The sequence below is a fragment of the Phlebotomus argentipes genome, unplaced genomic scaffold (genome assembly GCF_947086385.1).
Source record: "Phlebotomus argentipes unplaced genomic scaffold, Phlebotomus argentipes genome assembly contig_15, whole genome shotgun sequence".
Taxonomy (NCBI): domain Eukaryota; kingdom Metazoa; phylum Arthropoda; class Insecta; order Diptera; family Psychodidae; genus Phlebotomus; species Phlebotomus argentipes.
In genome coordinates, this window is record NW_026776181.1 from 14,831,279 (window position 1) to 14,853,835 (window position 22,557).

General features: G+C 39.3%; 1 protein-coding gene across 3 annotated transcripts in view; it reads left to right on the forward strand.

Moving 5' to 3' along the window:
* Nucleotides 1-19,328: 19,328 nt before the first annotated feature.
* LOC132261436 (broad-complex core protein isoforms 1/2/3/4/5) overlaps nucleotides 19,329-22,557 on the forward strand; it is a 36,162-nt gene continuing 32,933 nt past the window's right edge. For all 3 annotated transcript variants that reach the window (XM_059760252.1, XM_059760250.1, XM_059760251.1), the window contains exon 1: nucleotides 19,329-19,439. In XM_059760252.1, coding sequence (XP_059616235.1) covers nucleotides 19,424-19,439 — 16 coding nt within the window. In that variant the 5' untranslated portion in view covers nucleotides 19,329-19,423. The remainder of the gene's footprint in view (nucleotides 19,440-22,557) is intronic.

Below are 22,557 nucleotides of genomic sequence, written 5' to 3' on the forward strand. Positions count from 1 at the left end.
AGGGTAACCCGTAAGTCTGTATTCGCTTTAAATCTACTTAAAGAGCAGAAAAAACTAACTTTAGCCCAGAAATAGATGATTTTTCCACATTCTGAGCAGACAAAGTGCTCCAAATTGCAAATTCAAGGACTCTCGATCATTGCAGGTATTGAAAAGTGATTAAACTGTGAAACTTTCATTTATTTCCAATTAACAAATACACAATTATCTCCAGTTACACTCATTTTCCCCGGATTGGCGCCTTGAGATGGCCCCAAACAGCGCACTTTGCAGCCTCCTGACATGACGATTGTGGGTGAGAAATGGGCGAAAATGTGTTAGATACTCATGTTGGCTGAAATTCGCATAAGCATTGAGGCGACACGGAGTGCAGGGGTCGGCATGGCGAAAATGTGAAAAATAACCCGTAGCCATTCCCAAGTAGACGGAGCACAACTTTTTTCCCTGCCTGGGCTATATATGTATGAAGGCGCAGTGAAAGTGGTGGTTCGGTATATAAAGGGAAGTTCGATCTCTTACCCCATCTTGGCGACCCACCCCACACACCTCGAGGGATCTGCGGAGGGTGAAAAAAGCCCTACATTGGGAATTTGAGAGACAGGGTTGAAGGAATATGGTGAAAGTATGCTATGTGGAGGAGTATTGACGTGCAACAGGCGCCCAAAAGGATGTCTGTTCTGCCGGGGGTATGTATTGAAATTTTTCTGTGGCACAAGAATATGTCACCTTTAACGCTATTTTGTATTCCTCTGGGGTGTTTAGCGGCACTTTTGCCACCCGCAGCTCATGACACAGCGAGTTCATGGCATCATAGATCGCGTGTCCTGAGCTCTTGCCGTGGGTAAACATGTAATTGACATTATTAGCACTATCGCGTATCGGCGATGAGCTCTTAATCGTGTTTCCCATCCACAATGACATGATACAGTGTTCACCTGATGTTGGGCGTATTATCACTTAATGACATGCGGCACGACTGCAAAACTATTAGTGGCGAGTGTGGGGCGTTTGAGTCTATCAACGGTGATTTCCAAATGGAGATAATGCGACCAAAATGACCCGGAAAACCCCTTTTTGGCCCACCAAACTCCCGACGGCAATTTGTGGGGCCGGCCTCAATGAACAAACACACTCCGCAACTGTATGGAGATTCCACTTCACTTTCACTTGATTTCTCACCCCCATCCCTCGGCACTCCTCAGCCACATAAGACCTTCCTCGCCGCCACCCCCGCCGCCGCTCCCGCCTTTGTTTTATATCCCCCAGAAGCACGGCCACGACCATATGAGCACCACTCATACGCCACACTCGAGGCTTGCATGCTATGTGGAGGTGCCAAGTCATGTACTACATAGTGGTGAGTCTCTCGTCTATTAGACCACCCCGGGGGGTGGGCGGCGGCGGCGGGAGGGCGAGAAGACAGAGATATCTGAATACACGCTATGCATATAGAGGCGCACATAGTAAATGGCATTCGTGCTATTTACACAAAATACACCCTGAACCCTGCCGTCGCCTCGTGTGTGTGTGCGCCAAAGGGGTGAGTATCTCATGCACCCCTTTTTTCCTCGGCAAGACTCCACACACACTATACACCCAGAATCCAGAGTTGCCACTCAACCACATTCAGGATATTGAGATAAATTTCCATGCATTGCAAATGTCGCGCGCTTTCCGGAATCCATGTCGGTCAGCGCGCTTGATAAATAGATCGATGAGACATGATAAACGGCAGGACTTCACAGTCCTCAATCACGTGAAAAGAGGACAATTGCCGACTGGAGGAAATTGTACGGAAAATCAACCCTTTGCCCAGTGTTATTCGCAATTTGCGACGCAGAGTTTTTGGCTCAGAAATGCTCTTCACAAAATAGTCTTTAAAAAGGATGCGTATTTTTTGCCTTCATTCATATCAATTTCAGCGTGATTTTTCGGTTTTCCTTTGATCTCGTTCTCTCTCTAAATCTATTACGATTGATTTTACACATGGGAAATGGCTAAAAAGTTGTCCAATTTGATTTCACACGCTGAATGCACTTTCATCAATTTTCAATGTTGCTTTGAGGCCAAATTCATACAGACTCCGCGATATTTTAAAGTTCACAGGTCATGACAACACTACAAATTGCCCTGCGACAGTTCTGTTGCCACGCCATAATTCCCCACTATTCACTATTTAATTGCGGGAGAAGTCAAAACCAGTCCCGCGTGCATTTCGCTAAGAACGCCCGGCAGAATAATTCGCAAATAGCGTGATCGCAAGAACAGCTCAAATCGCGAGTTGAATAACTTTTGGGGCGCTGGTCAACGACTCTCCGGAGGTGATCACCAGGCGTCTCCATCTGGGTAAATTCTCTGGCGCGCGTGTGCCTTAGAATTGAAGAGTGAGTCATTTGTCAGTGCTGCAAAATCTCGCGTCTTTGCGCAATTCAACTCTGGCTTTCTAGGCGAAGTGGTTCCAGTCTTCACCCCATATCATATTATCCGAGGTGGCTCGGCAGTAGTCAGTCATGTGGCTTGTGTTGGCTTCTTTTCGACAACTGCTGGAATGCCACTTCATGGTTAATACATTATTACATACACGCATTTCGGCTATAGCCCCACATATGTCTATACAGCACCCGAGATATATTCAGATATGCCGGAGAGATGGTTGCGTGTAACACACCTTGACCTACCCCTAAGTTGTGCTACACCGAAAATAAGGAATACCAATTCCATCCTTGTCGGCAGGGGGAAGGAAAAGGACGTGGTCGACGCGTCATTACAGCCCCCAAATCTCATTCATCGCCCTGGCACACTCGCAAGGGTTTGGGGGGTGTCTTTCGGCCGAAGGAAGGGATTTTCCGACGGTTGCTCACGGGGCTTAAAACCCCATGGAAATTCCCTCAGACAGGCACACATGAAATAAACCATCCCAGAGATAAATCCAACACGGCAATTGCCGTGAACTGGGAAAAAGCCACACAAACACTGCATGTTGCAACTGTTGAGCCATTGCATTGAAGTGCAAAAGAGGCGTAAAAAAGCTCCACTAAAAATTATTTATTCGCCGTCCTTGGCACAATCTCAATTTCGCACAAAACACCGCCACGAAGTCACACTGCTGGCGCGCGCGTAAGGTGCAGAGAATTTTCCATCTCTTGCACCGCGATTCCCAGAGTCTCGGCCACCCATGTCCGCCCAAGATAGTCTCCGGCTAGCGACTGAACTATGATCGCGGCGCCAATGGCTTAGACTAGACCCGCGAGCCCCCAGCGAGTCGCACACAGCTGCAGATCCGCCATGGCTTAGACACTCTATTGGTGGCAAACACTATCGCTGGGGAAAAGTAAATAGTTTTGTGTATAGGAATATGATCGCATTGCGCTCGCGGCCAGCGCACTCAGAGCCTTGTCAAGTGCAAATTTGCAACGCACGCATTTCACTTTCAGCTGCGCCTCAGCTCGCCTCAAATTAAATGCCACTCAAGATCATTGGCAATATGTCGCGGTTTAGCCTTATCCTAAATTTGGGTTAAACACATTGCGCGTTACTCGCCGCTTTTTCGCCCAAAAATGCAAATAGAAGAGACAAACACGATTTACGCAGCGAGGTGTGTGGGTCTTATTGAACCACCTCAGCCTCAATCATCATTAAAGTGTCTCTCTCTCTCTCTCTCGCTGGACTTTGAGAAATGACTAAAATCTCCAAGGGGAAAGTCACTGGCAAATTGAGAACATTAACTTTGTGATTATTCAATCTTTTTTCCGATTATTTGTGATTATTACTCCAATTTTAATTATTTCGTACAAAATTCTGATTATTTTTCTATTATTTTCTGAATATTTGATTAAAATTTGATTATTTCACACAAATTCGGATTATTTTTTGATTATTATCTGAATATATTTTTTTCAAAATTTGATTATTTGTGATTTCAATTCAAATTTTGATTATTTTTCGATTTTACTTGAGAAAAAATTCTTTTTTTTAATTATTTAGTTCAGAATTTGATTATTTTGATTTTTTTTGTTATTTTACTTTGGAAAATAATAATTTTTTTTTATATTTTCTTTAGAATCTGATTTTTTTCTCAATTTTACTTTGGGAAATATTTTTTTTTTATTATTTCATTCAAAATTTGGTTATTTTGATTTTTTGTAATTTTATTTGGGAAAATAATCATTTTTTGATTATAAATAATCACTTTTTGATTATTTTACTCAATTGATTGGTTGTTTGATTGGAGAACACTAAGTTTCCTCAAAAATCGCCTTGTGCTTTGCCCCTTGATAATCTCACATGTCTTTTGGGCGAGACAATAAAAACAAGTGTTCACGAGCCTCATGGGAACTCTCTAAAGTCTCTCATATTTAATTTCTCCCCCTCGATTTAAATGCATTTTCGTTACTGAACTTTTTTTTCAATTCGACATGACTCTATTATTCATGCTATGCGAGATGTAAATTTCTAATTAGTGAAGGTTTATAATTAATTAGCGCAGTTTCAATAGCGATACCGCGCGGAAAACTCTGTCAACAACTTTGTTTGCCGACAAACTCGCACAACATGTCTTGAAGTTTGCCATATTTTGCTTGAATGTGGCCACAATTATTGACGGATTCCGATGCGATGAGACCTGACAATTTGTCAACTGGCAAAATGCACCGCGGAATCGAGTTGGAAAATGTTGAAGGGCCGCAATTTACTAAACAGCTTTCGTACCACATGCACATGATTTTCAATGAGAAGCTGAGCATAATTTATTTTATGCCCATGCAGGCCAACTAATAAGAGAAATTGCATCGTTTCCTGTTCTGCACCTCCTTTTCTTCGTACTCTCACCAACTCTTTCCCTCTCTCACTTAGAGTGGAGTTTTTTCTTCTCCCAACTTCTAAAGTAACTCCTTTGCCCATCATCTCTCTCCCTCTCGCTCGTCTCTTTATGCACAGAAGAGCGCATAATATTGGTGAAACTCTGTGCAATTCATTGGCTCTATATGTACTAAAAAGTGGCAGCAAGTTTGCAATGCTGGAGCAAATTGAGGTCGATTTTCTTATGTGATATTTAAAGTGCATTGCGTTTTCATGTTCCTTCTTTTTCGTCGTCTTCTACTACTATATAAAGACGGTTCCCTAAACTGGCCAAAACGTGTTTCAGCACACAAGCGTATAGTGAATTTTTTCCTCCATTTCGCTCTCCACTTCTTAGTTTCAGAATCTCATCGCAATTTTCGGACGGGCTCTCACTTCTCAAGATCTGCCATCAAGAGAGCGAGAGAGAGAAGTAATATGTGATGTGGAAAAGAGTCTCAAAAAATTGTTCTCGTGTACAACGCCACGATATGTTCAGGACGCGATGTCGCAGATCCTTCCAATTGGAGCGCAGAAGGAAGTGGAAGACTTCAATCAAGCATTTAAATATCGAATTGTACTTTGAAAAAATCAAATAATAAAAATTTCAATAAAAAATTTTAATAAAAGCAATGAATAAACGTTTATTTACCAAATAAAATTGGAAAATATTCAAAAATTGAATATTTTAAGCGAAATATCGAAATTAATCAAGAGTCTAATAACAGAAGAAAAACAATAGGAACTTTTAAAATATTAAAAAATATTGAATAATCATAAAGTTAATGGCATGAAGTTGCATGCGACTTTTCTTCTTGTTTGGTGTTAAAAAACGGTAGAAATTGCGCCAAATACAAATTTATTTACACGAAATCTTCAATTTGAAAACATTCTGATCATTATTTTCTACTTTAAAGCTCAAGTATTGTCGGATTTTGAGAGGAATTAACAGAAAATTCTGATAATAATCTACTTTTTGAGTTCCTCCTCACAATTTTGTGAGAATTCTTCTAGGATTGCCATGAAATCCCTACAAATGGACGCATCAAACTCTGGCCAAAGCGTGTTCCAATCGAGTTGAAGCTCTTTTCTTGACTGATGCATTTGTGCAGAGTGAAGTTCGGGCATCGAATTTCGATGCGTGAAAACATTACAAAGAGTGGGTCCATGCAATAAAATGCTGGGGTACATGGAAACTGCCTTCGCCACTATTTCAGATTGCCCCTTGGCCTATGCTGTGTGCTGTCTTTTTGCTCGTTGCATGGTCATTTTCTTAAATATCATGAGGGAAGGCTGAAATAAATTTAATTCACATTCTCACACAGCCAAAATTGTGTGTGCGGTGAGTTTGCAAACTTTTATCGATTCAATGATTTCGCTTGAGGAAAAATTATACCTCCGCGGCCAGAAAATGCAATTGTCTTTCTGGCGTGCACAATAACACATGCGGGGCAAGAAAACGACGACACAGAGTTGAGAAATTGCAGTGCGGCCCCGAAATGTCCAGGAGGAGAAAGAGTTTGCCCAAAATTGTCCAATTGAAGACAAATTCACCTCCAAGTCGGCGCTATTGGAGGATATAACGCTGCGCTCGGCATATTCTTAGGACCGTTGGAGTTGCAGGTGAAAGGCGCTTTTTTGGGCGTAGCAATTGCATGCACTCTTTTTTATCTTGCCCACTAACCCTTCTGCAAGTCCGGCCGTACATGGGCCTGTGTGTACATAAAGCAAATATTCAACAATGTGAGATAATTGCAGGCCAATTTATTGGCCATTTTGCCAAGATAACTTGTTCAGCCTCTCAGGCTGAATTTCATTAAATTAGCTTTTCAAATCTGTGGGAAGAAAAGTCTCTAGAAGGGTGTCTTTTCGGTGGATATAGAAACACATATGCTGTTGTCTGAACTTTTATCAACTGCTTCCCGAGCCAATCGTAAAAACGTGAAAGACTCTTTAATTGTCGAAGCTGAAAATATCAAGGGGGAGATAAAATGTCTCAAATCTCTACACCACAGAATCTCCAACACATCCAGACACTTCTAAATGTGTTTGAAGGCAGTTTTAAGACACCTTTAACTGTTCACGCTCTTCAAATGCTTTCATTTCGCATTTTCATCAAATTGTGAGGTTATGAAGATGGATTTAAAAATCTTTTTTGAAGAAATTGGAACCTTTTTACACCAGGAAATTGATGAATATGGCAAATATGTCCCTTTTAAGAACAAACAGAGAAAATAACCTCAGTAAAAGACATTCTTCTAGACTAAAATAAGATTTTTTGAGGTTATGATTGACTTTTAAGCTGTTTCTTACCTAATATGACATTATTTAGGACAAAAAAGCTCAACTTTCTCAAGAAAAGACAAAATATTCTGAATTTTCATGATTTTGAGGATTCTTCAATCATCAAAATCTGTCTTAAATCAATCACTTAACCTAGAAAAAGTAATAAGATTGATTGTGTAATTTCGGCCGGTGTTTGAACAGAAAAAAAGTAACGAAAACGGCAATTTTGAGCGGAACTCCTTTAATTTTCCTCGTTTAATTTTTACATTGCAGAAGAGAATTAAAGGAGTTTCGCTCAAAAAGGCCGTTTCCATTACTTTCTGCAATAAAATTGATTTTTCGCAACAGAATCATGTAGAAAATGGCTCAATTTGTTGAAATAGAAGGTTTTAGCATATTTTACCACGTTCAACCGTAATATGTGCCCCTTGGAAAATATCCATTAATTGCACCCCTCTAAACTATTGCTATCAAACTATATCAGTTTATACATAAAGCAAGCTGAATATCAGCACATCTTTATTAGTCATAAAGTGAGTTTGAGTGGGAAATTTAAAGACCACAATGTTGATTTTCGCTTCCATCTGCGTTGGCAATTTGCGGGAGCCAAAGAGGCGGACGGAAGTGCAACATTGTGACAAATTCAGGATTTTGTGCCATCATCAAAAAGTTTCTCCTCTCGCCAGGCTCAAGGAGAGCGTCAGAGAGAGAGAGGACTTCGTGCCACTAAATTGTAGCCGTTCTGCAGAGGGTTTACGCACTAATTCTAGTGGTGTTCAACGAGGTATTGGCGCGAAATAGAATATCTGCGAGTGGGAAATTAATTGATCCAATCTCGGCCCAGTGCTCTGGCTGTGAAATTGCAGTGTTGAGCTGGTGGCGGGGGGTCGCGGAAAAGCCCCGCGAATAAATAGATGAATCTGCTTGAAAACGCTGTTGCCGGGAGTGGAGTGTTGTACAATCAATATGCGCCAGCGAACCAATAACTATGCATAAGTACTGCCGGAGCACGAAAAAAAAAAGCGTAGAACCATCCCATTTTTGTGAAAAATTGCACATGCCTCCACTGGTGTTACATGATGGGGAAAGTGAACAGTGTGTATTGATATTTCCCAGCCGAAATTGCACACAATCGCCACACTGTGCACAACCACATCAAATTACATTCGTACACATCATCATTTTCTGCAGTCAACCCCATTATAGTTGATCATGAGAGATTCGCGAAACTTAGCCTAAACACACACGCATCGCGCTTTTTTTGGCAATTTTTTCGCCATCGCACACACTCAAGCCTCAGCCCAACACACATCCAGCTCATCCTCTCCGTGTGTGACCAACACATGCAGTGCCATTTTTATGGTGGCCAAAATTAATGCTGGAAATTTGCTGGGCAACTCAATGCTGCAATTTAGCACAAAAGCCTTTGCAATTTACTCTGGCTCACGGGATGGTGGGCAAAAAAAGGCAGTACAACATACAATTTAAGCCACAACGCGTCCGAGCGAGATGGAATGATGATGGGAAAAATTGCGCGAAATATCAAAATTGACTCTTGGTAGCCTTTATCAAATTTTCATCGAAGATGATTTTGCGAGCTGGTATAATTATCATGGGAACGCGCGCGCTCACATAACAATTTCCCGATATGCCACGTCTCTGAGATTAGGACAACTTCTTCTTCCCCGCGTCTTATCAGTCAGCCACGGCGAGAAACTTGCGTGCAAATCAACTCCACAAATCAAGGAAATTCCGCCTCCCCCACAAATCCTTCACCGCTTGATGAATTAAATTTTAGTTAATTATTGCACAGCCCTAATGAGGGTGGAGACAAAACCATAATACACGCTCGCATATCCGCGATTTGCTCCGTATCAATTTGTTATGCTCTAATTACGCTGGGAATAATTGTTCAGTAAAATGCGACAAATATCACAATTATTGTGGGATTTTCTTGCCAATAGCTTGCGTGATAAAAATTGAGGAGAAAAGCAGGAAACCTTGTCTGGAGAAGCGTTAATTTGAACAGAAAACAAGGGGGAGATATTATGGTCAGAAGTGTTAGGAAGTGGAAGTGCTTCAATTTTGTACAATAATAATTAGATCAGAAATTAATTTCTATCCATGTGATTAATTTGAGACTAAATAAAATTTGAAGTAGAAATTCTGGCGCCTAAAATGAAAGAATCTTCATTTTATTAGTTTATGAAAATCCTGATTTTAAGAAAAAATGCTAAAATTAAACATAATGAAGTTCCAAATACTATAGAATGGTAATTATTTTTAACCAGCTCCCTCTGCCGCCCTATTTCGCTGCCCTGTCCAATAATGCTAAGAGCGAGAGTCTCGTCAGAGGGAGAAGGCCGCCATGGCAGTGGCATTCCCGTCACAATATCTCCAGGGGTATCAATTGGGCAGGGCTGAGTGTTTTTCCGGTTGATATACGGAATTCAACTTACAATAACCTCATTTTTTATTAACTATAACGATTTTAAGTTAGAAATAAAGACAGAAAATTCTTAATAAAAGTAATATGAAGAAGAAAAATACGCTAAAGTGCAATTTTAGCGGAAGAAAGTCATAAAATAGTGTGTAAAAACCAAAGTTTGTAAGTTATCAGTTAGATTTCAGTCATTTTTTGGTTATATTTCAGTTATTTTTGAAACAATCCATGGAGTGAAGTGTCCTGGGAAGTGTTAAGGATTCTTCATACAAAAACCGTCTCCCCATTGAAATAATAGGTGAAAATTTCATTATTTTCTAAAATACTGGAGTAAATTCATGGAAAATTGACTTGAATTGACTGAATAAATTTTCCACAAATCTCTTCCATGTAACTCAGTTGTGAAGTGAAATGGAGGTTTCAAAGCTAACCCAGAAGGGCAATTCTATTGACAGAAATCTACTCAAGAAGTTGCCAACTGTTCCCAATCGGGCGCAATGCAATTGGCGAATGGCGGAATTTGATTTGAGTGCACCATCTGCAAGCCGTTACCTTTCTCGCAAGACCACCACCTCTCGGCGTGACACGGAGGCTGGCGAGATGTGGAAAATGAGAGGGTGGAAAATGTGTGTGCGGTTTTTGGGTGGGAACGCGTCGCGCGATGTGCGGGAAAAAAAAGGCGCTGCGTGTAGGAAAAATTGCATGAATGGGGAGATAATGGAAAATGGGATGTCACCAGACAAGTACCAGAAAAATCAAATTTGAGTGTCGAGTGGCGGGGGAAAAGCCGTGTATGTGAATTTTGCATGAAGGCAATAGGGGTAGGGTTAAAATGCGCCCATGTGAAATTATTTAGTGGAAGTGAATGTATGAGGCGCGCAATTTTTGCTGGTCGAACTTGGATATGTGGCTCATGGAGTGCAGAAAAAATTTGCACACTATTTGAATGATACTGTCGGTGTATTGGCAAATGCCACCACCATGTAGCGCGCGCGACAGCATATATCTGTATATGGCATATTGTGGCAGGCCGTACTTGTGTATTTTGTACATTTTAATAAGCGATGAGGACTGGGCAAAAAAAGGCGACACAAGGGGGCACATGAGAGGGGCTCCGAAAATAACCGAAAAGTGCATTTGAGCGTGTATTGGTTGGCAGTGTGTGTCCCAATGTGTAACACTCTCTCGGATGGCATTATTTGGCACCATTGGGATGTATTTGGGCAGCAAAACGGGCAGGGATACACTGTGTGGTGTGTTGAATTGAATTTGGCCTCTTGATGGTATTTTTATGGGATGGTGGGCCCCGCGATTGCATGTATTTGTGCCCGTGCATCTACAGTTTGCAATTTCGACTGGCCATGTACACAAAAATATTATACCCGAAAAATATTTGATAGTGGTTTTAGACTAAAAGAAGAGAGCTTTTCGACTGGTCGTTCATAGTGCATCGTTCTTTCATCCTGAATATTTGTGTGTTGCCCAACAGCCTCGACACTTCTCACTGGGGTCAGTCAAATATTCACAGTTGAGATTTTGGAGCGTTGACAGGGGCTTCTCACGTTCGGGGGAAAGCTCTTTCAAGCCACTTTTCCTCACAATTTTCTTCCACATTTTGGAGACACACATTTGAAGTGAATTTTCACCACGCATCCTCATCATCGGCGATGCATTGCAATTTTCTCAGTTTTGTTGTGAATTGAAGTGCAATTTATTTAGCGATTTTCGCGGCTTTTTTCCCACTGGCAAAAGTCATTTCATTTGAAGTGAAGATTGGTGTTTCTTTGGACAATTCTCACGAGCGAATTTCCTGCATGAGAAGGGAGACATTTTCAAGACTCTGTGGTGATTTTTCCGGGGGAGGCGCAGATTGAGAAGAAGCAGAAGAGACATTTTCCACCAGAGACGGTCAAATAGTGGACGGAATCCTGAATAAGTTCAAACGTTTGCGTACTTTCACCGACGCCAAGCGTCGAAGATACCACTTCAGCGGCACGCAAAAAAGTAAGTACTTTTCCACACATTTTCCTCTGCCCTTCTGTGGAGGATTTTTTTTCTTTTCCTCCTCAAATTTCTCCGCTGACTTCACATTTTGGGGGGGTGGAGAGGAAAGACGAGAGAGGGTGAAAATAGCGAGAAAATTCATGCTGTACGGTTGGGAAAATTGTGTCATGTGTTTGTACATACTTTCACCACTTTTCATCTACATACAGCGCTGAGGGTATATAGCGCGACGCTGGAATGTTGACGTCGAACATGTGTATAAAATGCAGAATGTGTGGGAAAATGCGACGACATCGTCGACGGGCCACCGACTGGCAATTTTCTCTATATGCAGTGGCATCACAAGTAGTCAGGCACCACTTGTTGCTATATCAATTCCGGAAAATTCGCACTCCTTTCCGCGAGCCTGCAACCCGTGACCGAGGTGCGCTTTCATTGATCCCCAGCGCCAGTCCCAGACGTCCAATGTTCCCATTTATTTGTCACACACGCACACAACCGCCGCCGCACAATATTTTTATCTATGAATACAGAATTAACCATTTTTTTTCCCACTCCTCCTCCGGAGACGGAAAAAATGTATATATATCATTTAGAGGCAAAAGAGCGTGCAAAGCGGAGAAAAAGTGCGCCTTCCAATGGCGACGATAAAATGTCTGCATTGAGAAATATATAGTTGTGTTGGGGAAGTGGGTAAAAAAAAAAAGCGCGCTGGCAAATAAAAAATGATTATATTTTTTGCGCGCCTAAACATTCGTCTAGACGGGTGATTCAACAATAGTCCATAAAATCAAATGTCTATGAACTTGCCACTCTAAAAGTGTGGCCAAAGTGTATGTGTATGAATGGCTTAAACGCGCTGGCCCCGCTTTTTTTTCCGCCACCAACTATATAGACACTTTTCAGCTTGCAGCTCAAATTCTTTTACCTACGCACTCTCGTGGAGTTTGGCCGCGAGAGAGAGAGAGTCAAATTGGCTAGCAAATTGCATGCGAAAATTGCAAGCAAATAGGCCCTCAATTTTCGGTGAGAGAGATACAAACAGCAAACATGAAAACGCACCAGCGAAAATTCCAAGTTTAGACACGACGGCAATTTCGCGATTGCCTTTTCCCCCCCTTTTCCCGCGAGCGCGCGATTTGTTCGGGGCAGAAATGTATTTTTGAGAGGCGCATAGAAGGTACCACACAATAGAATAAAAGAATCAAAGTGCAGAACCAAAAATCCTGTTTCCAGCCCTTCATTTTTGCTTCTTTTTTTCCTTCCACCGCCGAAAAAGCCATGAGATCCCCACATAGACGAAAAATACTGCAAAAGCAGTGAGCGAAGAATGTACTTTGGTTTCGCAATAGACACACCTTTTCATTCAATTCACATCGATACTGCATGACAGCACGGTGTGGCCAATGCTAGAGCACTTAGAGAAGTGCACAAGAGTCTGACCTGTTGCCGACGGTTGAGGAACGTCGTGTGAATGACCGTGGAGCGACACAATTAGAAAAAATAACATCTCGACGTCTCTAAGCTGTTTATTGAGAGATTTATGTGACAAATCGCCGGCTATTCTTGTCTATTAACTCTTGTTGAAAATGACGCGAGGAGTTTTTCATTTAGATTCACAAATCGACGGGTTAACAGAAAACTATGTAAAGTCAAAATCGTGATTTTTCAAGACAGAGAGAGAGATGAAACTTGCCAAATTTAACTAAAAATCCCCAAAATGCCTTCTAAAAATTATTTTCTTGAAATTTCTTTACTAAAATATGGCGAAATTCAAAGATTATGTGAAAATATTAGTTTCCACAGTCGTTTTTTAATCATTTTCGAGCACATTTTATCCAAAAACCTTCTAAATAATAAAATTTCATCAAAGTTTTCAAGTGAAAATACTTAAAAGACATGAAAAAAATTATATTTATTTAAAATCTAAGAATATTTTAGGAAGATTCTATGGTTTGGAACAATTTTCGTCGTATTTTTAGAAAAGTAATTTTTTTTACTGTTGCGTGATAAGAAACAAATCCATAGCTTTCCAAAAATATAGACTTTTCATAGTTTTCGATTCACCCGTCGAAATATTTGCACTAAATTCCTAAGTTTTTCGCGAGACGCCCAAAATATCGACTATATTTACATTCCATCAGCAGATTGAGCAGCTGCTGCACTATTTCAAGCGCAACACTGTCTATTTCCTATCCTGTTGATTTTCCCTTTTGGCCTGTACGCACAGACACTGAATCACCCGTTGAAATCACCCGCAATTGCAAGAGTCAATCAAGATAAAATGCCCATAAGACATTGTGTGTAGAAATGATCGTGTCACGCCAGAGGTGAGGAAAAGTGTGTGGAAAGAAAAATGCGAGTTTTTCACAATTTATCGAAGTCCCCGCGACGGGTTTGTGAGTGATAAAAATAAAGATTGTTGATTTGGTGCTGTGTGATCGCAATCTATAACTATGTGGTGTGTATAAACATATAAAAATGAAGACGAAAAAGCATTTGAGAAGGTCAATGTCCGGCAAAAATGTTGGCGAATTGAATTGAGCCTCCTTCCCAAATACACTCACCGCCGATGTGCTTGCAAATGTGAAAAAGAAAAATCTCAATATTCTCAAATACTATTTCACAAGCCCCAAAATCGCACACACTCGACGCCATCGCATATGCAATTCTATACGGCCCGAAAAAATGTCTATTTAGCCAGACTTTTGCCAATTTATTTTCTTCTCCGCCGACATTTTCCCCGCGTCCGCGCTGATTCTCTATGTGCTCATCACACATGCACTCTCTCATGCACTATGTGAGCATCTTAGGAGTCCTCCGTAGATTGCGATTTGCCGCCTTATGTGCACACACATCCCTCGCGCTAAAGAGCATTTCAGTGTAACATGAGCAGATCATCATGCACTGGAGTCGAGCGGATGGTTTTTTGGGAACCACCATAAAAAAAGCGCACACACAGCCGAGACTTGAATTTGAATGCAAATTCGAGAATATGACGAGATCTCGGGTTCGCTCTAAGAAAAAAGGCCCCGTCGAAGGACTCCGGGCGAAGGTGATGAAACCTCTAAAGTGCAATTAAACGCGACCAGACGCGCTGTTTTTGCCTATTCGAGTCATGTTGAATACGAAGAAGGCAGAAAACGATGCAGTTTTTCTTCAGCAGAATTCTCCATGTAATTGTTGAAATTTCACTGTGTTTTATTAAATATTCAATTGATTTTTACACCCTTTTCTTAGAAAGCTTTCCCAAACTCGACGGATTCCTCGAAAACTATAAAAAGGCGCATTTTGAATCTTGAAAACTCGACTTTTTTCAATATTCTGTTGTAAAAGTCGGTATTTATTAGAATTAGAAGTGAAATATTAGATCTTCTGGATGTTTCATTTCGTTTCTTTACCATTCTTTCAGTTGTTTTGCATCTTTAAATCCATATTAAATCAAAAAATAAATAAATTAAAATCTATCAATTCTAAATTCTGAATGAAATCAATGAAATTACATGAAAAATCATCAAATTTGAATAAACAAGTCACATAATTCTTATTAGCAGCAATAATCTCATCATTGCAGTTAATAAATCTTATAGGAAAAATTTGAAAATCTACTTTTTACGAACTGCTCAGAAGAAAAAAACTATCAAAAAATCGACTTTTTGTACTTAATATCGTAAGTTTGTCTGAAAAACTCTCCATATTTTGCATAAATTTATAAAAACTTTGCGATTTCAAATCTCAAACCGCAAATTTGCTAGTTTTTCAAGCTTCCGTCGAACTCTATTGACAGAATTTTATCGCACACAATTTTCCATTACAAATTAAAGTGACATGAAACTGTGAATATTAATAATTCGCGCTATCATCTGTTTAGGGACATTACACTATGAAATTAAATCGGATGAAAATTAGTGAAATTACCTTTTTGATAATACGATTGAGTGTTTCACTGCGATTAATGTGATGCGATCATCTCAATTATGCCCAAACAAAGTATTCCTAATCGCTGCATATCAATTACTAATTTCAACTACAATTTATCAGGAGGATAAATATTATTTGTTGTTGCCATGGAATCGAAATGACACAGAAAAACTGCCAACCAAATGAGCGCGCGTTTTCCGCGACTCTTTTTGAGTTTTTTGGGGCGCGATGCTGTGAAAAAGCCGATGTGGTGAGTTTTAAAATTGAGCCTCAAATGTTAACTTCCTGTGTGTGTGAAAAGTTTGTTGAAAAGTGCAAGATTCTGACACGGTTATTATTTTTAAATGCACATATCAACATCTGTTTCATCGCCATATCAACCGCACTGGCGTGCAAAATTCACCACAAGAGAGTTGCATGGGACGAAGGAAAAGAGCGCGGAACTCCCATTGAAAATCGCACAAAACGATACACCACATAAATTCCTTCCCATCTTCTTCGGGGGGGCTTTTGTGCGCCACTTTGTGGGGCGCATGGCTCTGATGAGAGCCGTGCTGATGTCTAGATTGACGACTTATAAAAGAAATATGAGGCCCTTTGGCGATATTTAGTGGTTTTAGCATTTTTTCGTCCTTTCGCTATTCCTATATGATTTTCGCCCAGGCGCTCTATTATATTCCTGTCCATCTGGCATCTCTCTTCGGCCAAGTCCAGGTGATAAAAAACCGCGCCTTTCGACAGCTCTTTTTCACACTCAACCTCCTCAACATGCCCCAAACTCTAATGGTGTTTATTTGATACGAAAATTATAGTGTTGGATCCTCTATTGAAGAGCGCCAATATTCCGGCACGACCACAATTTTTCCCCTTGCGTAAATAAATATGGAAGATGTTTCAATTCTGCCATCAGATTTTTCCCACATTCGCTGCGTCGAAAGTGTCGTTTGTCGGAAATATTGCAAATTGGAGTTCATTGGACTGAAAGCGCGCCGCGACTCCTAGAAAAAGTGGCAAAAACTGTGTTTTTTTTTTTGCATGCATACCTAAAATATTTTTAACGATTTGCGTGCAAAGTGGCCAAAAGTGATTATTTTCTCCCGAAAATGCGACCGCGCGCGTATTAAAATGCAATATAACTTGTTGCACAGAACGCAAAAATGTCTAAAGATACACACTTTTTTCATTTGATTGAAATTAACGATCAAAAATTCGGCAACAGCAAGAATGGCATCGGAGCCACAGATTTTTTTGCAGCTTCGCTCTTGTAACCAAATCAAGGGGGAGATAATACAGTCAGAAGTGGTGTACAGCTCAGCAGAAGTAATCAAGAAGTGGAAATTGTTCAGAAACTTACAATCTCCCTTTTCTGAGTGCTGATTTTACTGACAAATTATGCCAAATCTTTAGATTTCCTGCGATTTTCACGCAGAATCATTCATAAAAATCTTCTTTTTTAGGTTATGTGAAGAATCAAGGACAGATTTAGTGAAAAAGTCGCATAATAGCACATCAATTTATATGCTAAAGTCAATAAAAATTGTTATTCTGAAGCTTTGATGCCAAGAATCCCTGAAAATTGTGCTAAGATTCAACATAACCTCAAAAACAGTCATTTGAACTTGGAAAATATTTATTTAGACAACTTTTCGGACAATATTGGCTCTGAATCAGTAATTTTAAGTTCATTCACGAATCTAGAAAGCTTTCAAACAAAGTTTCTGAAGCTCTTGGTTATATTTTGAGGTTATGGTCGGAAAATGTGTTCTTAAATTGATTCTTGCTGAAATATCGGATTGATTTAGACTTGGAAAATGTTCTTTTGGCAAAAATTCACTATGATTTTGACTCTGAATCAGCAATAACAAGATGATTTTGTGATCTATTAAGCCTCCAAATGAAGTTTTTGAAGATCTCTTGGTTACATTTTGAGGTTATGGTTGGAAAAGATGTCCAAAAGAGAGTTTTGAAATGGATTCTTGCAGAAATATCGCATGGAAACTCAAGAGATTCATCATAATTTGTGGAATTGACGTGGAAACAGTCTAATTTTCGATGTGTTTAGAAGTGGCGTACAGATTTGAGGCATATTATCTCCCCCTTGGGCCAAATAAAAGCTGAGGAATTAATGTGCATAGATGTGTTTGTTATGTGAGTGACTGCATTTCGTCAAGGCATAATACATGGCCAGAACCAGAGAGACAGAGAGATATAGAATTGGGAATACATGCGAAGTTGGGTGTGCAGAAAAGGAATAAGAGAAAAAATACATGCGGAAAAAATACAAAAAGGAAAACATCGCGTATTGCTTTGAACTGCAGTCGATGACCTTTGCGGCTGTGCGACTAGAGTCAAAAAATCGCGCTGTGTCGGGCGAAGGAACATGAAATTGACGAATTCAATGCATCCCAAACGCCCAAATAAAACCGTCTATGTATAGTCGCGCTCGTGGAGGTTTTTCTTGCAACTCTTCACAACCCAAAATCACACTCTAAAGGCGAAAATAAAGTTTGATTCATTTGGCAAACGCCTCATTTTTGCACTCCTCAGAAACCTTTTTCCTTTTTTCTTGTTTCAAGCTCTCTCGCAGCACGCACAAAAAGATGTACGACCATTTTTGAGAATTGACTGGGTGGGAAAAGGAATAAAAAATAGAGTTGTTTAATTGTTTACATCAGCCATTGTCGCGCGGAGTCTTTAACATTCAGACTGTCGCATCGGCAGAAGAAACTCATTTTCGGCCAAATTCATGTACCAAATTGGCTCTTCACGGTGTTTATTGGGCGAGAGTGTGAGACGTTTTGTGTCCAATTCAATAGCCTCGCACTTTTTAACCGTCTATTGACTCTAGACTAGACAGACAGCGTGACGTAACTTGGCGGTTTTAGTGTGTTCTGTTTATTTATTGTATTTGCAGGAAAAAGTAAGACAAACACACGCTTTCAACCACGCCGTGTCGTGGCTAACTGTTCCGGTCAATTGAATGCGAAAAACAGATGAAAAGCTCGCATGAGCTTTTAAATTATTAACTAAATTGCATTTCGACGGGTGAATGGAAAACTATGAAAAGCCAAAAACCCTCAAAATGCCTTCAATTCGTCCGATAAAGTGCAAATATTGCTCAATATTCATTGTTTTGTAGATATTTTAGTTGATTTTATGGGTATTTATTGAAATTTGTGACTGAAAAATGGCAAAATATACTTTCCTAAGTCGTTTTTTAATAGTCTTCAAGTTGAATTTATCCAAATAACTTCTAAAAAATCAACTTTTCATACTTCACTTGAACTTTTCTTTGCATTTTTCAGTTGAAAAAATTTAAAAGATATCAGAAATATTCATTCAAAGTCTAAGAAACATTTTAGGATAATTCTGAGATTCTAAAATTATTTTCTTAAAAGGCTTTTAACGCGTTTAACTGCAATTTGTGGGACAATTTCTTCATAGTTTTCAATTCATCCGCCGATTTGGCCTAATGTTATTTCCTATGCAGCAAAAGTTATGCAAATGCCGCAAAACATCGAACACAATTCTGCTTATTTCATGAACAATCCGCGCCAATACAAGTGCTGAGCAAACGGGCATATTTTGCCTTATTAGTCACTTAACGTGTTGGTAGGAAACATAAATTAATACATGAAAACCGAAACTATAGGAGTAAAAATTTCTATTCCCCGTAAAAGTAGATGAATCATCGAAAAAAATTTGCGTTTTGCCTATTTTGCATGAATGACACACAGTGATTGTGATCGTCTTGACTTTTAGACTATGCTTTTCTTGTGCCACTGGAGAAAAAATGACGCTCTTCTGTGCAAAAAAAAGAGCGCTTTTGAAGCCAAACGCGGCATTTGAATGTGACCACATTTTCATTCAGTGTTCAACTGACCGGTGAAGAAGGTGTGCAAATTTTGTGATCTATTTCTGCATCGATTGTCCATGATCTTCACGAAAGGTAAGTGGATTCCTTAGCTGTACGAATTTGGTTAGGCCAAATTCGCCCAGATAATCCGCCACGGGGTCATGCTGTCGTGGGCAAGCAAAAAAAAGTTATAGTGGCTGCAATTCACACGATAAGAAAACTCCTATTGGCGAGTCTGTGTGGAGAGAGATTAAAGAGCAAGGTCTTTTCGCCAAATGTAACAGAATATCATAGAGAAAATAAAGCAATTTCATCTATTTTTTTTCCCCCACAACAACTTCTCCTCACTTTTGCCATTTTTTTTTGTGCTTCGCCGCTGTTTCTTTATGTAAATTCACAGTAAGAAGTTCATACAAGTGAATTCACTATCTTATCTAATTTCACTAGACATTTTTCATATTCAGCGTATTAGAATTTATATGGCTTTGTTGTCAAGTAACATCACATATATTGGAGTTGTTGGGGAGAAACCCATGACAAAAAAACTGCCTCAGTTGCCAATGTATGCAATTTCTTACAATTTTATTGCTGCTCGCTGAGAAGCGAAAAATATATTCTCCTCTATTCCGCAGAACAGGAGAGCTTTGCCAAAAAAAAAAACTAAAACTAATAAGAGACTTTTTTCCAACAACTCTGCAGAAACAAGGCAGTATTTTCTCAAACAATACCAAGAGAGTGAGAGAGACGAAATGCCACGAGTCTATTTTTTTCTTAGGCGAAACTAATGCTTGACAGATTTACACTTCAAATGATTCTGACGACGAAGATCTGATCTGAAGACTTTCCTCCAAATCTATCTGTCAAGATGAGCTTTTCAGTCCATCCCGAAGACAGGAATAAGGACATTTTAATTCTCTTATTTCCTTCTGCTGAATCAATCTATTGATCTGGCGCAAGGGGGAGATAGTATGGTCAGAAATGGTGTACAACCTATAAGAAGTATTTGACAGTGGAAGTGTTTCAATATTTTCAATATAGTGCGTTCAAAAGTCACTTTCAAAGGGAAAATTCACAATAAAATTGATGAAAGAAGCTTTTTACATTTTTCTAGGTTATGTTATGAATTTAAGACGAAATTTACCACTAAATAACCTTTAAAATCAATAATTCTTGCACCCAATCTTGTTAATCATTCTAAGATTAATCATAATCTCTAAAATATTCTAATCTTGCTTCTAAAAGACGCCGAATAAGACTCTTTCAAGGATTTCTTAGGTTATGTTCGAAAGAAGACCCAAAAAAGTGATTTAGAATTGAAATACATCAAAATATTCACCGGATACTTTCAAATATTTCAAAAACACTGTTTCTCTGTAAGTTTTCAGAGGCTCACAAGTAAAAAATGACGTCTTTTAAGGCTAAATAACCCTAAATTTGAGGTTATGATACTTTTCGTGACAGGAAAGTAAAGAAATCGCATGTTTTAAGCACTGCTGAAGTTCCGGACAAATCGGGAAGTGAAATACACTATATTTAGTCATATTATCTCCCCCTTGAGCTGGTGATGGGAAGAAACTTCTCACAATAGCAATATCTGTGAGCGTTTGGCAGTTTTGGGCATATATAAAATGTATAAAAACTTAGAAACAAATACCTCTTTTTTCTCGAGTCTCTGCGTTCGTTTGTCTATCTCTAATAGCATTCTTCCCGTGTCTGCAGAAAATGTGTTTATGAGCGTATTTGTGGTGTTATCATGAGAAATTTTTGGCAAACTACTATGGCGATGGCGGTGCAGATACTGGGTATCTCGAATAGGTTTACTATTAGATAAAAAGTTGGCAATAAACACTTTTTTTTCTATTATATATGTAGACCACATAGAGAAGAAATTGATAAGGCGATATTTATAAATATATGACTGAAAGAGTGGAACAGGGTTACAAGTTTTTTCCTTTGTGGCAAAAGCGAGGCAAGTTTTTTCGCGACTGTCGCATGCTTCTTGCCAATTGTGATTTAAATGAAGTGTGCTGGGGAACTTTGTGCAAAAATGTGACCAAATTATACAGTTGAGGCTGAATTTACTGTGCACCCAGTTTGTCAGTCTCTCACACAAGTGAAGCTACTTGCAAGTATTAGCGTGACCTTAATAGTCTTTGCCAAAAATTTTTGCGAATACACTTATCGGTTTTAGTTGCTGGTGTAATTCAATCCGCAGAAATGGTGCACGATTCTCTCGCGTGAATTTTACCACTTTTCCCGGTTGTGCGGTTGATTTTCTTCGCCCGAAAAGAAACACCATGTGATTTTCCCCAAAATTCAGTACCATTCTTCGCTCATCTGTGACAATAGTGCAATAATAATTAATTGTGGAGGTGTTAAATTGCTCACTTCGATACTTCTTAGGGACATTAACATAGATATTCGTTCGCATGACTGAAAACCCTGGACAAATGATAATTTTCCCCAAGTGTTTCTTATAAGTTCTGGTGAGATTTCAAATACAACATTTTAGATACTCAAAATTCAAAATAAACCGTCTCTGCATATCTTGCTATTATGTAATATCTATGCTCTAAAAGTGAAGAGAGTCTTATCAACAACTCGAGAGAGAGAATTTGCCAGGAAAATCTAGCTTGAGAAGCGGCATAAAAGAAAAATATTAATAAGTCGGTCAGGATTTTTTGCCCATCCCAAGGGGGAGATAATACAGTCAAAAGTGGTGTACTGCTCAGCAGAAGTACTTAAGAAGTGTGAGTGTTTGTTCTTCCGACAAATCATTCAGATTCTCTGAATTTCTTTCGATTTTCACGCAGAAACAAACGCAATAATCTTTTTTCTAGGTTATGTAATGAATTAAGAATAGATTTAGTAAATCATTCGCATTCTATAACATGAATTCTGCTAGATTTGGCAGAATTAAGCATTTTCAAGCAATTAACAGTGCTTTTTTGTCAGTTTGATCCCAAGAAACAGTGCAAATTGTGCAAAGATTGACATAACCTCAAAAATAGTCATTTGGACAATTTTCTGGACAAATTTGATTGTGAATCTGCAATTTTAAGATCATGGGCAAATCATAAGAGATGTTTTTTGATGTGAAAAGCTCCCGAATGGAGTTTTTGAAGATTTTCTAATTATATTTTTGAGGTTATGATCAGAAAACATGTCCAAAAACAGCACTTTTAAGTCGATTTTTATAGAAACCTCAAGA